The 13,861-nt window shown below is 39.4% G+C and overlaps 1 protein-coding gene across 4 annotated transcripts in view; it reads right to left on the reverse strand.

Annotated features, from left to right (window-relative positions):
* The window catches only part of LOC135431192 (RNA-binding protein Musashi homolog Rbp6-like), a 199,385-nt gene that overhangs the window by 121,433 nt on the left and 64,091 nt on the right, over window positions 1-13,861 (reverse strand). For all 4 annotated transcript variants that reach the window (XM_064686165.1, XM_064686167.1, XM_064686166.1 and 1 more), the window contains one exon: window positions 82-163. In XM_064686165.1, the coding sequence (XP_064542235.1) occupies window positions 82-163 (82 nt within the window). The remainder of the gene's footprint in view (window positions 1-81; window positions 164-13,861) is intronic.

The following is a 13,861-nucleotide window of genomic DNA, read 5'->3' on the forward strand; positions in this document are numbered from 1 at the left end:
GTAATCTTTAAGTTAGGCATATCAATTAACAGCCCGAGCGACAGGGCCTCACAATTAGATTACTTTAATTGAATAACTCACCTGGATCTGCGGGTTGTGGGATCCTTCATGACCATTGCCTCAGAGATATCGCCGTAGCGGCCAAAGTAATCGCGTAAGCTCTCTGCAAATACAAACAGGACGGGAAGCAGAAGAAGTGTACAGAAAATGAAACAAGTGTGTGGTAAATAATCAATAAGCGCAAGTTTATGAAATGTCAGGGAGCAGTCATCAAAAAATATATATACATATTTGACGAAATCACCGCCAGGCGAAATTTACTAATTTTTGTTACGGTCTTCATAAAAATTCGCGCGCGCGTTCGTTGCCGTCATAAATAAATGACGTCGTGCCACAACCAAACACACACACACACACACAACCACACACAAGCTGTGTGCCCTCCAATAAAACCCCAAACACCAACTCGCAGCGCCGCCCAACTCCAAAGCCAATTGCTGGACATTATTCACATGCACACGCTTCAAGGCTCAACAAAAACCAACAGAGAAAAAAAAACATAACCAAAAATCCATTCCGTGCCGCCTCTTTGGCACTCGCAGAGCCCAACCCAGCCCCAACTGGGCTGCTGCTGCTGCTGCTTGCCACGGCAGCTGTTGTCTGCGGTTTTGCCGAGCTAATCTGGCAGCCAGCGAGCGCACTTCAGTGGCACGTACGCACACAAACGCAAAACTGAAGTTATTTCAACAAAATTGCCAGACAAACAGCGAGTCTGTCAAGGGCTAGGAGACTGGGAGGCTGGGGTCCCCCCGTTGATGGGCCCAGCTAACAGTTTGGCTGCGATTTAATGCAGCAAAAAGCCGATAAAGTCATCTGCGCCAAGCTGGCAAAGAAACCCTAATCCAGTCCGACTGGATGCTAGCGTTGGGCCGCAGCAGCAGCAGCAGTCGCGTCATAAATTCAAACTACAATAAAAATTCAATAAAACAAACGATTTTTTGCCGCACACACACAAACACGCAGCAGCAGCAACAGCAACTAGTTGCGCTTGTGGCAGCAACAGCAATGTTGTCAGCGGTTCGCGTGGCAAGGTTTTGCAGGGAGTGGGAGGGCGGGGTGGCATGCAACGCAAAACAAGTCGAAATGCGTCGCGTGATTTACATAAGTATGCACAATAATTATGAACAATAAAAAACAATTTGTTTGCTTATGACAGTTTCGTTGGCCATAAATAACAGCGCCAACTGGCTGGCAGCAGCATGCCGGTGGGGCACGGGGCATGGGGCAGCGTGGCAGAGAGTGCTGCACTGCTGGTATCCTCGCTATGCGTGTGTGGCATGTAAATTGATGGCACACACACACATGTACAGGCAACTACAGCTCTGTACAACGGGTCGTATGTGTAATGCGCGCGCCCTACGTGGCATGCTACACTTTAAGTTTTAATGGGGCGGCTCGCTCGACATTTGAAATTGAATGACCTGCCAATTAGCTGCAGGTGTATACAACATTTCAAATAAACTTTCTATAAAGTAGCAAAAAGTCAAGCGTGCGTCTGAGTTAAGCTTTATTTATGAGTTGTCGCCTCGGTAAATGGCAATTGCAATTGCGCTGCAGTTCACCTGCGATTTGCCACACTTTGTGGCAGTACTTAAACACACATTGTGTGTGCCTAGATGCCAGTGGAAATACGCGAATTCGAGGCGCAAGTTTCATAGTTAGTTGAGGCCTTTCAAATTTACGAACTTGCAAGCATATAAAGCTTATTAAAAGTTTAAGCAACTATCATTTTGACAGGTTCTTTTGGCAAAAGTAACTGAAGTAGGTTTACATAAATTATATTTCAAAATAGTTTAAATATTTTTTAGCCAACAGCCTCTTATTTGAATTTGACCTTTCGGTTAGCAAAGTTCAACAAATTGTCTGTTTATTGTTGCATTTTGATTTAAATGGAATTTAGAAGAGCTCCAGATCTATGCTAAACACTTGCATCAAGTTTCAAGTAGATTTTTATACATGCCTTTTCACATTTTATAAATAGAATTCGTAGCCATAACAATATTAATAATAATACCACAAAAAACAATAATGCATAATAATTAACGAATACTTATAATAATAAAAATGTACTTTAAATTATCAAAAATAATCCTTGAAAGTTCATAGCTTAAATAATAATACACCTAAGTCTGTTTTTACACGGTCTTTTTTTACACGGTTTTGATATAACACGGTTTGAAAATTGAATATTTTTAATTTTTTTACACGATTTTATTCCATTTAGCACGATTTGAAATTTTATGTACATACTTAAATTTTTTTTGTCAAATTTAATTTTTGCGAAGTATGTTCATATCACAAAAAAGTATTTATGAAAGAAAAAAATTATTCCAGCGATGATAGTGAATGTATACGCGTTCGAAGCAAGCGAATGCGAATAACTGATGACGACAGCAATTAAATTTATGTTGCTGTATTTATGATTATCACTTATTTTATTTTATTTTATTTTATTTTATTTTTTACCTTAAAAATTGAATAACCTATTCTTTTCGTTCACAACATAGTTGTTTAGTTCCTGAACTTGCCATACATTTAATTTATATTATGTACTTTTAAGATTAGAGTGCATATCTTTTTTATCATTAATTACTATGCTTGTGAAAATAAGCATTATATATTTGATTTAATAAAATAAACATGAATTCTTGTTCTTAAAAATTCTTGTTTTTCACTAATTTTAATAGGTTTTAGAGATTAGGAACAAATCACCCATTTTTGTATACGATCAATGTCTTTTTTACACGGTTTTTTTTTACACGGCTTCTTCTGGAACCAATCTACCGTGTAAAAACAGACTTAGGTGTACTTTTATTATTTAAAAGTCATGATGTAAATAAGTATAATAATAAAAAAAATTGAAACATCAGAAAAAAAACTGCTTTTACAAGTTAATAATTAATAACTAATAATATTATTGGCACTAAATATCATACAAATAAAAATATGTATATATAAATAAAATGCATAATATAGTGAATATTCGCAAATCTTTATTTAGCTGGCTCGAGCTCCAGGGTTTTTTTAAAAAACAAAAACGAAACACATTTTTTGTTTAAATTGATATTTTCCAACAAAATTCGTCTGCACATCGACAATCGGCTTCAGGGCAAATATTTTACACGTTTGCGCTTCTTGACGTTGAGATTTCAACAAAATTGTGTTTCATTTTTATTTTTAATAAGCCCAGGACGGCGAGCTAGCTGAATAGAGATTTAAAATGCACAAAAATTTACAATATTTAAAGAAATAATATCATAAACAATATATATTTATAAAACATTTATTAATCTAGCACTTCTTGATTGCTATACACCAGAAATACGACCTAAGCTTTGCTTGAAGTGCATTAAAATAATATTATAAATTGAAATAATATAATAATAAATATTAATAATAGAAATTCTAATAGGAACAATATTAAAAATGATAATAATATTAATAATGAATGCTCTGCTAGAATTTCACAACGCACTCAGGAACTTTAGACGTTAATTAAGTCTGGCATCCAAAATGTCAATTTCTCCAGTTAAAAAACAATTTCAAATCGATTTAAAATAACTTAATAATTTGCTCAAAATGTAATTGAACTAGTTTCTCCTTCAAAGCGCAGACAAGTTCGTTAATTCACTTACTAAAAGCAAGTTAGGCTCTTCTGCGATTTATTTCTAGCATCGACCACTTGTGGGCAACTTATTTTTTTAAGATTGTTTCCACTCAAACTGTACATCCAGTGCAAACATATGTCACTTGTTATCCAAAACATGAAAATCGTGTATCCACAAACAGCTTCGTTTGTCGCCATTTGCGCTCCCTCTTCCACGATTCTGCTCCTTCGCCCTCTCTCTTTCTTTTACTCACTTGCAGTGTGTGCAGAGCTCATAACTCAATCAACTGCCCGAAATTAACTGTCCGTCAACCTTTCATTTACCTTTCTAACCCACTTTGTCGCTGCTGTTGCTGCTTTTGCAGCTCGCATTGCGAACTATTCGTTTCATAGAGCGACGACCATTTCGCATACCCAAATACCTTTCCGCCCAATTAACTACTTCACATTTCTCTCAGTGCACAGCGCCAACGCAGCCCCTGCCACAGTCATTCCCCCCCGTCCACCTACCGCCCTCTTGGCACTTGGCATGTGCATTGCATCGCTTTGTTCGCTGTCGGCCGCTGCGACGCTCATTTTTGAGTGACAGCTGCAAAGTTTGTTTTGCATTTCATATTTGCGCGCGCTCTTACCCCCCTCGCTCCCTCACTCGCCCTTTCTATTCGCGTGTGTGCGTGTGTGTGTGTGCACAGCGACAACTGTCACTTGACCGGCTGTCAGCGTTGCCCACAGCCAACCCCCCCGGGCCACCCGCATCAGGGCCAATAGAAGAGCTAGCAAACAAAATAAATGCGCACATGCATAAAGTGTAAATGCGAATAAAAACACAGAAAATCATAATAAAAGAAAGAAAAAAAGGAAATTAATGCGGTCTTAGGCGCAAATTAAATACCCTTCTAGACATATGGTTAACGGCTTTGCGTGCATCTGAGGAGAAGAGTTAAGCTCCTAATTGCTGAGTTTGGTTGGCAATTCTTGAGAAACTGCAGACTTTTTTATTCTAAGACTTATTTTTCCAACGATTTGCTTTTTGGATATATGTTATATAGTTTTTCGATATTAACCAGACTTAACTTTTATTTTAGAAACATAGTTAACTAGTTCATGCCAAAGCTTAATTAATATATTTTAAAATAAATCGAAGTTTATCGTAGTTAACTGTTGAATGATTGCATGAAACAGCTAGGTATAATGCTTACAAAAAGTAAGTCGAACTTATGCAAACATTCGTGAGGATGGCTTTTAAAAAGAGGAAAAGAGGACAAAGAAGCAGACAGACAAACATGGCTATATCGATGGCTTTTCTGATCGACTCTAATCGCGAATATATATCCCAAATGCTGTAAAAGTTGTCTTCTTCTATGCATTACGCACTGCATAACAAAATTAGACTACCCAACCGCAGCAAGGGCAAACGAAAAAATACTCATACAAACGAAGGAAGGATAGCAAAAAAAGTGGACAACAAATTAAAACGCGGCAAAATAAAATTAAAATTTATTTGCTACAGTAACAAAAATAAAAATAAAGAAAAGCCGATGTATATAAAATAGGAGAGCGAGGGCGAGAGCGAAGTTGCGGGCGGGGCAGCAAAGTGGCAACAACGACAACAAAATATATTGTTGTAACGAAGGCAGAAGCCAAACTTGGATTTAATTAAAATGTTTACCACAGTCATTTCATTTTCATAGCCAGCAAACATAAATTTTGAAACGCACAGCCACAGCAACAGCAGCAACAACAACAGCAACAACAACAACAACAACAACAGCAACAACAACAACAACAGCAACAACAGCAGCAACAACAGCGCTGGCAACCACAAAGCGAAACAGCTGCAAGAAAATGCCCCAAAAAACCATTAAACTTGGCCCAACACAACACACACTCACACACACACACACAACACACACTCACACACACACACGCACACTAACTGTATATAAATACCGTTATAGAGCCAACTCTCAATTTGGCCAATTTTGATTGTTGCATTTCGTAAGCAAAATTTGCCTGCCAACAAAAATAAAATAAATTTGCAGGTAATTAGTTCAAGCAGCTACCAGACGCACACACACACAGTACACACTTACACACACACACACACACATACACATATACGCACACACACTCACCCGCATACACATGCTTAATGTCAGTATTTATACCAAATCCATTTAGTAAAATTATTTATAAGAAAAGTCAACTCTAGTCTACCGCTCCACAGCCGCCCAACCCCAGGCATATCCAAATCCAAATCCGAAACCCGTTTGCGGTTGCAGGCATATTAACCCCTTAACGTTACAACACAGCCCGCCCTCTCACCCAAAGCCCCGCTCCCCCCCTCACCGCCTCACATGGTTGTATGTCAAAAGCACAATGCTGAAACCATAAATTTATGTGCTTTCTATTGTTTTTGCCAAAGAAAGCGGAAGTTGTGTGTTTTCTGTGGCAGAGCTAAGCCAGCAGCAACAGCAACAACAACAGCAGCAACAGCAACAAAAATAGCAACAACAACAAAACAAAGCAAAGCTACAGAGAAAAAGGTGTGCGCTTAGGGATTTCAATCAATTGTGAACCCAGGCAAAAGCAGTAACAACAAAAAACTAGACTATTTTCGGCACGGCGAAGATTAAATACCCTTTATATATGAACTTAATTTACGACCGACTGTTCCCATAGGAGCCATACCCAGGTTTGTTCTACCTTAAGAAACAAAAAAGATTTTAAATGCAAAACCAAATTTTCCAGCGATTCGCTTTTTAGATTCATAGAAGGTATAATTTTCTAATATTAATTAGGTTTCACTCATATGTAGGGAGCATAGTGCAAATGGAAAATTTCAAGTTTGGTCAAGATATTTTGAAAAATATGAATGCTCTTTTCCAAAGATTTATTCTATAGAACCTGTATGATATAGTAATCCGATTTGTATACCCTGATCCCATTGAAAATGGTAAAAATGTTAAAATGTATTTTAAAGATTTTTTTGGTATTTTAGGGCTATACGGCAACTAGTCTGCCAAGTTTATTTAAGATATCTTAAGAAACAAAAAAGTTTAACAGATAAAACCTCATTTTTTAAGCGATTCTTTATATAGATTCGTATGATGATATGGTTTGGTATATGTCTAGGTTGGTCAAAAAATAATTTTCTCCAACGATATTTCCTAAATTATATAGTTATCTGATCTTTAAATATTTTTGCTGGTGATTTAGGGGTCTAGGTCTGCTTAGTCTAGTAAATATCTTCAGAAACAAAAAAGTTGAACAAACAAAACCTAACTTTTAGGCGATATAGCTTTGTCAGCTATATGACATACTGCTGCGTTTCCGTTTTACAGGTTTGCCTAAAACGACGAGGACTTACTGATTAAGAAAATATACACTTAATGGATTCAAAGAAGTCTGCTTACATCCGTAGCACAATTTATAGCTTAATTACAATACCCTTTAGAAGGGTATAAAAAACTAAAGCTCTGCTCTCGGCTTGTTTTGTTTGAAAACGCAAATTGCTATTTTGTCTGCACACGCACACAGCGTGCAAGAGAGAGAGAGAGAGAGAGAGAGAGAGAGAGAGCAAGAGAGAGATAGACAGGGAGAGTTCTCTGTAACACATCCCGTGCCGTGTGGCATCATTTTTCATGCGCTCGAACAACTTTTGACAAAGGTCGGTCAAGCAAGTCTTAAAAACTTTGCGACAAGACAACGCACGTTTCATCTCCTGGTGCCACGCCCCCTGTGCCCGCTCACCCCTCAACCCCTCAACCAAGGCACACAGTGCCATCTGCATCTGCGTCTCGCTTTCGCTTAGTGAATTACGTCGACTTTAAGGGGTTAAAGTTCAGGTCGGTGAGCTACCGGGTAACAGTTGTCGCTGTTGGCTCTTGGCCCTAAGCCGTAAATAATAATATTTAGACAAAGAGGCCGCCCACACCAAAGTAAGCCCCAGCAACGTTTTTCGCACTGACATTTTGATGCCCTAAATCCATGGGGAAAATTGTACACTTGATAAGCTTGAAGGTCATATTATGGAATTACACAAGCTGAATATAGTTTTATAGTTGTTACTTGCGTTAAGTGAAAAGAATGTGAAAAGCATTTTCTTTCTCTCTTAAAGAATTTTAAGCAATATTATCCCTGAAATATTCTCCTCTCCTAACTTTCTAATATCTCCGTCACATTTCATTTCTATGTAAGAATATTTGGTTTCTTCTTTTTTCTCATAACAACCGCACAAAGTTTTCAATAGTCACGGTTCCCAAAGGTCTTTATAAAATTTATAGGCCCCGACGGCACTATAAAACTAGCAGAAAAATAAGAAAAGGTCGTTGTCAAATGTTCTGCAAATAAAATTAAAAAACGAAATAATAATAATATAGAAAATAAATATGCATGCTCTGACGCTCTCAGCAGCATTTAAAATTTAAACTCTCATTTCATATTTTTAAATTCACACATAAATTTCATATTCCCATATAAAAAGCAACCAGTTCCTGTTGACAAGCTTTTAAGATTATCAAAATCCGAATAAAATATAAATTCAAATTCAAATAAATTTGCCAAACGACAACAGACAATTCGGAGAGCTAGAAACACACAGAAAACTTATATATTCTAAACAATGACAAATTAAAATACCCATTAGCTAAAATGCTGCGTCACACACACACACCCACGCACACACAAAGACACACGCACCTTAAGCCCCAGCAGAAACTCGGAGAATTTGAAAGTTGTTTACATGCGTCGACATTTTTACCTTTTGGCAATCGAGTTAAAAGAAAGTTGCTAGCTGAAAAATTTGCCTAAGTTTGCGCGATTTATGGTTAGAAAAGTCATAAACTTATGGATTTATACCTTGACTTATGTAGCACTTACGATAATTGCATTGAATTGAGAATCGCCAAGAGAGGCGCGCGCGTGAGACGTTCTGGCAACTTTGCATAATTTATGTGAGCGCCGGTTCAAAGTTGAAACGACGCACAAATTAAAATCAACGCACAAAATGATTGATGAATGGCCAGCCGGGCGACGGGAAATTCTGAGTGTGTGTGTGTGTGTGTGTGTGTGGGTGTGTGTGTGTGCGTGGGCCCTTTTGTTTGGGACCCGCACAGTCATTTTAATAGTATATATGGGAATTGGGGGACGGAGCCGGACGGACGGCGTTTCAGAGTTTGCTGGTCTCCGATAACCAAGCAAAACAATGGGCCAAATATATATGGTATATACTTATGCGTATAAATAGCACAAGGTAAACGGGGCCCCAAAAACCAAATAGAATGTCAAAAATCAAAGTCCAAGCCAAAGTGCTTGCGAAAACAAAAGCCAAACAAGTCGCTGGGCAAACAAAAGGTGGCCAAAAACTTTTGGCACAAAACAAAGCACAAAGTGGGCCGCAAAGGCAAAGGCAGAATCAGAAAACTTTCAGTCAACTGAGCGAGAGATGCCTGCTTATCTACCAAATATAACCCCAGAGCCCCGAGTACAGAGCCCCAAGTCCAGAGATGCCTCAGATGCCGCACCACGACATGGGCGCATCAAAAGCATGCTAATGTCCAGCTCTGGCCGCAACGACCAGGACCTGAGGAATAGCCAAGGCTTGGCAGGAGGCGGCAGCCGAGAAGTCAAGCACGAAAAAGGGTCAAGAAATGAAAGCTTAGAGAGCTCTGATATGCGAATCAATTGATTTTGAGCCGTAACCGGAGAGAGAGAACTGAAAAAGTGGGCGGACGGGTGTGGCATGGGGTTTGGGTTTGCGGAAAATGCAAAGTTTGTTTTTGCGAATGCAGTCGCACGGAATAAATTTCTCGCAGCGCAGGTAAATCGTCGTGGAAATCACTGAAGGCAAATTAAAAAGTAACTGACAAAAGAAAAGCGAAAAGAAAATAGAAAGCAGAAAGGAAGAGCAAAGAAAAAGCGGAGCATCCAGTCAGCTATAGTCAGCCGATACGGAGCCGATTGGACAAGTCAACTCAATAAACGGCATAAGTAAGAGCCGAACAAAAGGGTCAAGCGTTGCGAATAAACTGAAGTGGGAGGCCGGGTGGGGGGGAACTTCGAGGAGGGGGCTGTGAGGCAGGCTACGTCCGGGTGGTTTGCTTGGGGTGCCAATAAACCAAAAATGCGACGCTCGACGTAAATGAAGCCGCCTTTTGTATTATTATAGCAGTAGATATTTGAGAGGGGGTCGGATGGGTGTGTGCGTGTGTGTGTGTGTGTGTGTGTGTGTGTGTGCGTAGAGACCTGTGCTGCTAAGCATTTCCTTATATAAATTATTGTGAATTTATGCGAATCATTTCCAGTCGGATTGCGTTCAGCCGGGCAGCGGCAAAAGCCGCCATGGATTTTAACTTTATAATTGAATCCATTACTTAAGGAACGTGCAGCAGGCAGGCTTGCCAAGATTTCGATGTATTAAAGTGTTGGCAGCAGCGCTCTAGCTTGGAGTTAACCAACAACCAGACAAACCCCCACAAAAAAAAAATTAAAAAAAAAAATGAAACAGGCAACAAGCCCAGCTCTGATTGAGGGGGTAGGGGTGGGGGGAGGGGAGTGTTGAACGCGCGGCGAATTAAGTTTTTGGTTTGTTGGCTACACAAAAACCTCGAAATAAGTTTTAATTACGGGCATATGATGGTGGCCGATAATACGATGAGAGAGCGAGACAGTGAGAGAGAGAGAGAGAAAGGGAGGGCGAAAGAGTGGGTGGGGCAGCGGGCGGGAAAAGTTTGCAGCCAAGGCAACCGGCGTCGAAGCCGTTGACTGACTTGAAAAATTCTATTATAATTAATAGCAGAAAATTATGAAATTAATGCAAGACGCAAACGCACACACACACAGCCACACACACACAGACACACACACATACGCACACACCAAATTGGATTCATTAAAAATGAAGTGGGTTTTCGGGCTAAAGGCTTATCCCAAACAAATTAGAAATGCTGCGAAAAACTGCACGGGGCACGGGCAGCCAACAATTGAGGCCAGAGTCAAAGGTTTACGAATGGGTTAACGAGTAAGAAAAGACAGTCGAAACCAAAAGGGGTTTAGTAGCTAGGGTTATTCGGGCTCTAACAATGGTAATCATAATGGAATAATAAACGAAAAGTTAATGCAATGAGAAACTGGATTAGAAGCTGATTTCAGTCGCTTAAATACAATTACAATAAATGATTGCAGCTTAAGCAGCTCAGAAATGTGAGAGAAAAGAAAAGAAGAAAAATGAACTTTTCTTTTGGGATTTTTAATAGAGTAAAATTGGTGCATATTGAGAATCATTTATAATTTTAAATAAATAATTAATTTTAAATTAAATCATAAATAAAAAACTATTCATTTCACAAGCATTTCCTTAAGAGCCTTTCTTAAATTAAAGACTGTTTTATATAAGTATTTTTATTTTTATATGTGCCCATTTGTCCTCTGTACACAACTTATATTTGAGCACAGATATTTTATGATCGGGCTACTATAAAATATGGCTGATACAGATATAATTGGTCGCAAATTGATGGCAATTTAATGGACCATGCATTTGTTAGAGCTTTAATGTAAAGCAACAAATAACTAATATAAAAGTGTTTTAATTCTGAGAAAATTGCTATTAAGCAAAAATTTCTCTTAGTTTTTAAAAAACTGGAATTGTTTTTAAAGCAATTTTCTTTAATTTTAAAAAAATGACCCAAAACACATTTGCCTATTCTCATTTTTCTATACATTTTACCTCTCAGACTCCAAGTCTATGCCAATTAAGATTTTGTTTTCTGAAAGTGAACTATGTTGTGCGCCCATCAAATAACCAAACCTCAGGAAAGTTGGAGAATGCCAACGAAAGCCACTCTATATGCACTCGGTGGCCACTCTTTTGGCTAGCTCATCCAGTCAGCGAGGCGGTTATATCAGCGCGCTTTCAAGTATTCACGCAATTTTTCATACTAATTACCAAGCAATTTACTTTAGTGTTTATACTCAGAGTACCCTCCTTCCCAGGCAACAGCATTTGGCGACTGGGTGGCAGTTGATTGGCATTGGCAGCGGCAGGTGGCCGCCTCATTAGTGGCTTAGCTTGGTGTACAAAATGCCGCACTTATGGCAAACGGCAATGGGCAGAGGCGAGAGGTGTTGCCAGTTAGCCAGCATGAGACATGAAAAAGCAGCAGCAGGAACAACAACGAAGGCGGCATCAAATTGACACTTAACCAAAGCGCAAAGTGCTGGCCGGGGGAGAGAGCGAGAGGGAGAGTGAGAGAGAGTAATCGGAGACAGCAGTGGCAGCAACAATAAGGCAGCCACACGTTGACCAGCAGCCAGTTGCAGAAGCAGAAGCAGCAGCAGCAGAAGCAGCAGCAGCGGCGAGCAGGAAGCAAAGAGCTGGCGACTGTGTAAACAAAGACGAGAACAACGTGCAGCAGGACACACACAGAAGCAGCAGCAGCAGGAGGAATGACAAGCGACGAGGCTGCCTGCCTGCCTGCCAAGCTGCCTGCCACATATCAGTCAGCAGAGAGCAAAAGCTGAGGGCGCCTTTAAACTGTTTTTTCGGTAGATGGGAGGGAGGGAGGGAGGGGGTGTGGCACTTGTTGGTGTCCATAAGCTGGCTGGGCAAACAGGCAAACAAACGCAACTAACAAGCCATAAGATGACAGCCAGCCAGTGACAAATTGTGCCAAATCGAAATGGTAAACAAATGCCAAAGAGCAGCAACGGGGCCAGAGATCAGTCACGCCCAGAATCAGGACGAGTATAAACCCCTGCCACATACCACCCCGCCCCTGACCAACAAATATGCAAATATTGCGCACAGCTGTTAATTTGCTAAGCGCATAAAAAATATGAGCAACAATTGCTCGACGGAGAGCGAGAGATTGGTGTCCGGCACAAACTGTGGCAAATCGATAGCATTACATTATTTATGCAGGGCAATCAAATGTGCCACGGGGCGTATGCGCAATGGCAGCGACAGCAGCAGCTAAGAATGGACCTTGTCCAGGACGAATACGTTTGCCTTAGCTGCCGCGGCCACTTTGTGCGGCATTAGCTAAACAAATAATCATTACTTTTTCCATTTGTTTTTGAATGCTTGATGTCTGAGCTGCACACACACACGCACATGTGTACCCTCTAATGTGTGTGTGTGAGTTTTTCTCTTAGTGTATCGATAGCCTCCGACTGGCAGGCAAATAAAAATCTCTCACGCATTCGCAGCACGTAGCAAACGCCACCCTCCCGACCTACCGCCCTCCCACCGCCCCCTGTCCACGCCCACCACTTGACTAACACTGAGTTACGGCAGCAGCTCTTGAGGCACAATTTACTCCCCATTCTTTACGCACCCCCCCCCCCCCCCGCATCTTCTAGACTTATTTAAAAAAAAAAAGAAGAAAGGAAAAAAAGAAAGAAAAGTATCAATTTCATTGTTACGCGCACTCGATTCTTTTTCTTTTCTTTTGCTTGTGCACGCTTCCCCATTCTCTGGCATACCCTACGGCTAGGGTATTAGAATATTATGAAATTAAGCTGCAACTTGTAACACTTCGCCAGCAGTTGATTAAAGCAACGCTCAGCTCGTAGAGTCAAGGATTACAAAGAATACAAAGTATTCGATTTCTTTTATGAAACTCTTGAGGAAAACTTAATAGTAATTTTATTATTATTTTTTATAGTTTATTCTTTTTAAATAAGTAATTAAAAGTTCCTTTAAGGCTTAGACGTAATCTCAGGCTTTAAGATGACGTATGCTTAAAAATAGTGACAAAGAAACTTTTCCAGAATTTAATAACTTATTAAAAAATAATTTTCGAATTCGATTAGAACATGTTGGTTGTGGAATTATAATTTATATATTAAAAGAATATTTAAACTTGATTCAAATAGGATTTTATATTGGATCGAATCTATAATTTGTATTTAAATCTTAAGCCAAATAACGAATCGAACCATATTTTGCTTCAAAAAGTTTATTGTATATTCAGCAATAAAAAAATAATTTATAAATTTATCCCCAATCATTGCATTTATCTAATCATATTTGATAGATGTCAACATTGAGGCAGAGTTCAAATATAGCCCGCATTTTGTTTATGAAAATATGAACGGGCTGTCATATTTTCTACACAATGGGCAAGAGATAGTTAGGCATTTCATTTTTGTATTCAAATTCTGAAAATGTATGACAAAGCATTAGGCGAA

The sequence above is a fragment of the Drosophila montana genome, unplaced genomic scaffold (assembly GCF_035044405.1).
Source record: "Drosophila montana isolate Dmon_TW-CO22-7 unplaced genomic scaffold, ASM3504440v1 contig_3175_1, whole genome shotgun sequence".
NCBI classification, from domain to species: Eukaryota; Metazoa; Arthropoda; class Insecta; order Diptera; family Drosophilidae; genus Drosophila; species Drosophila montana.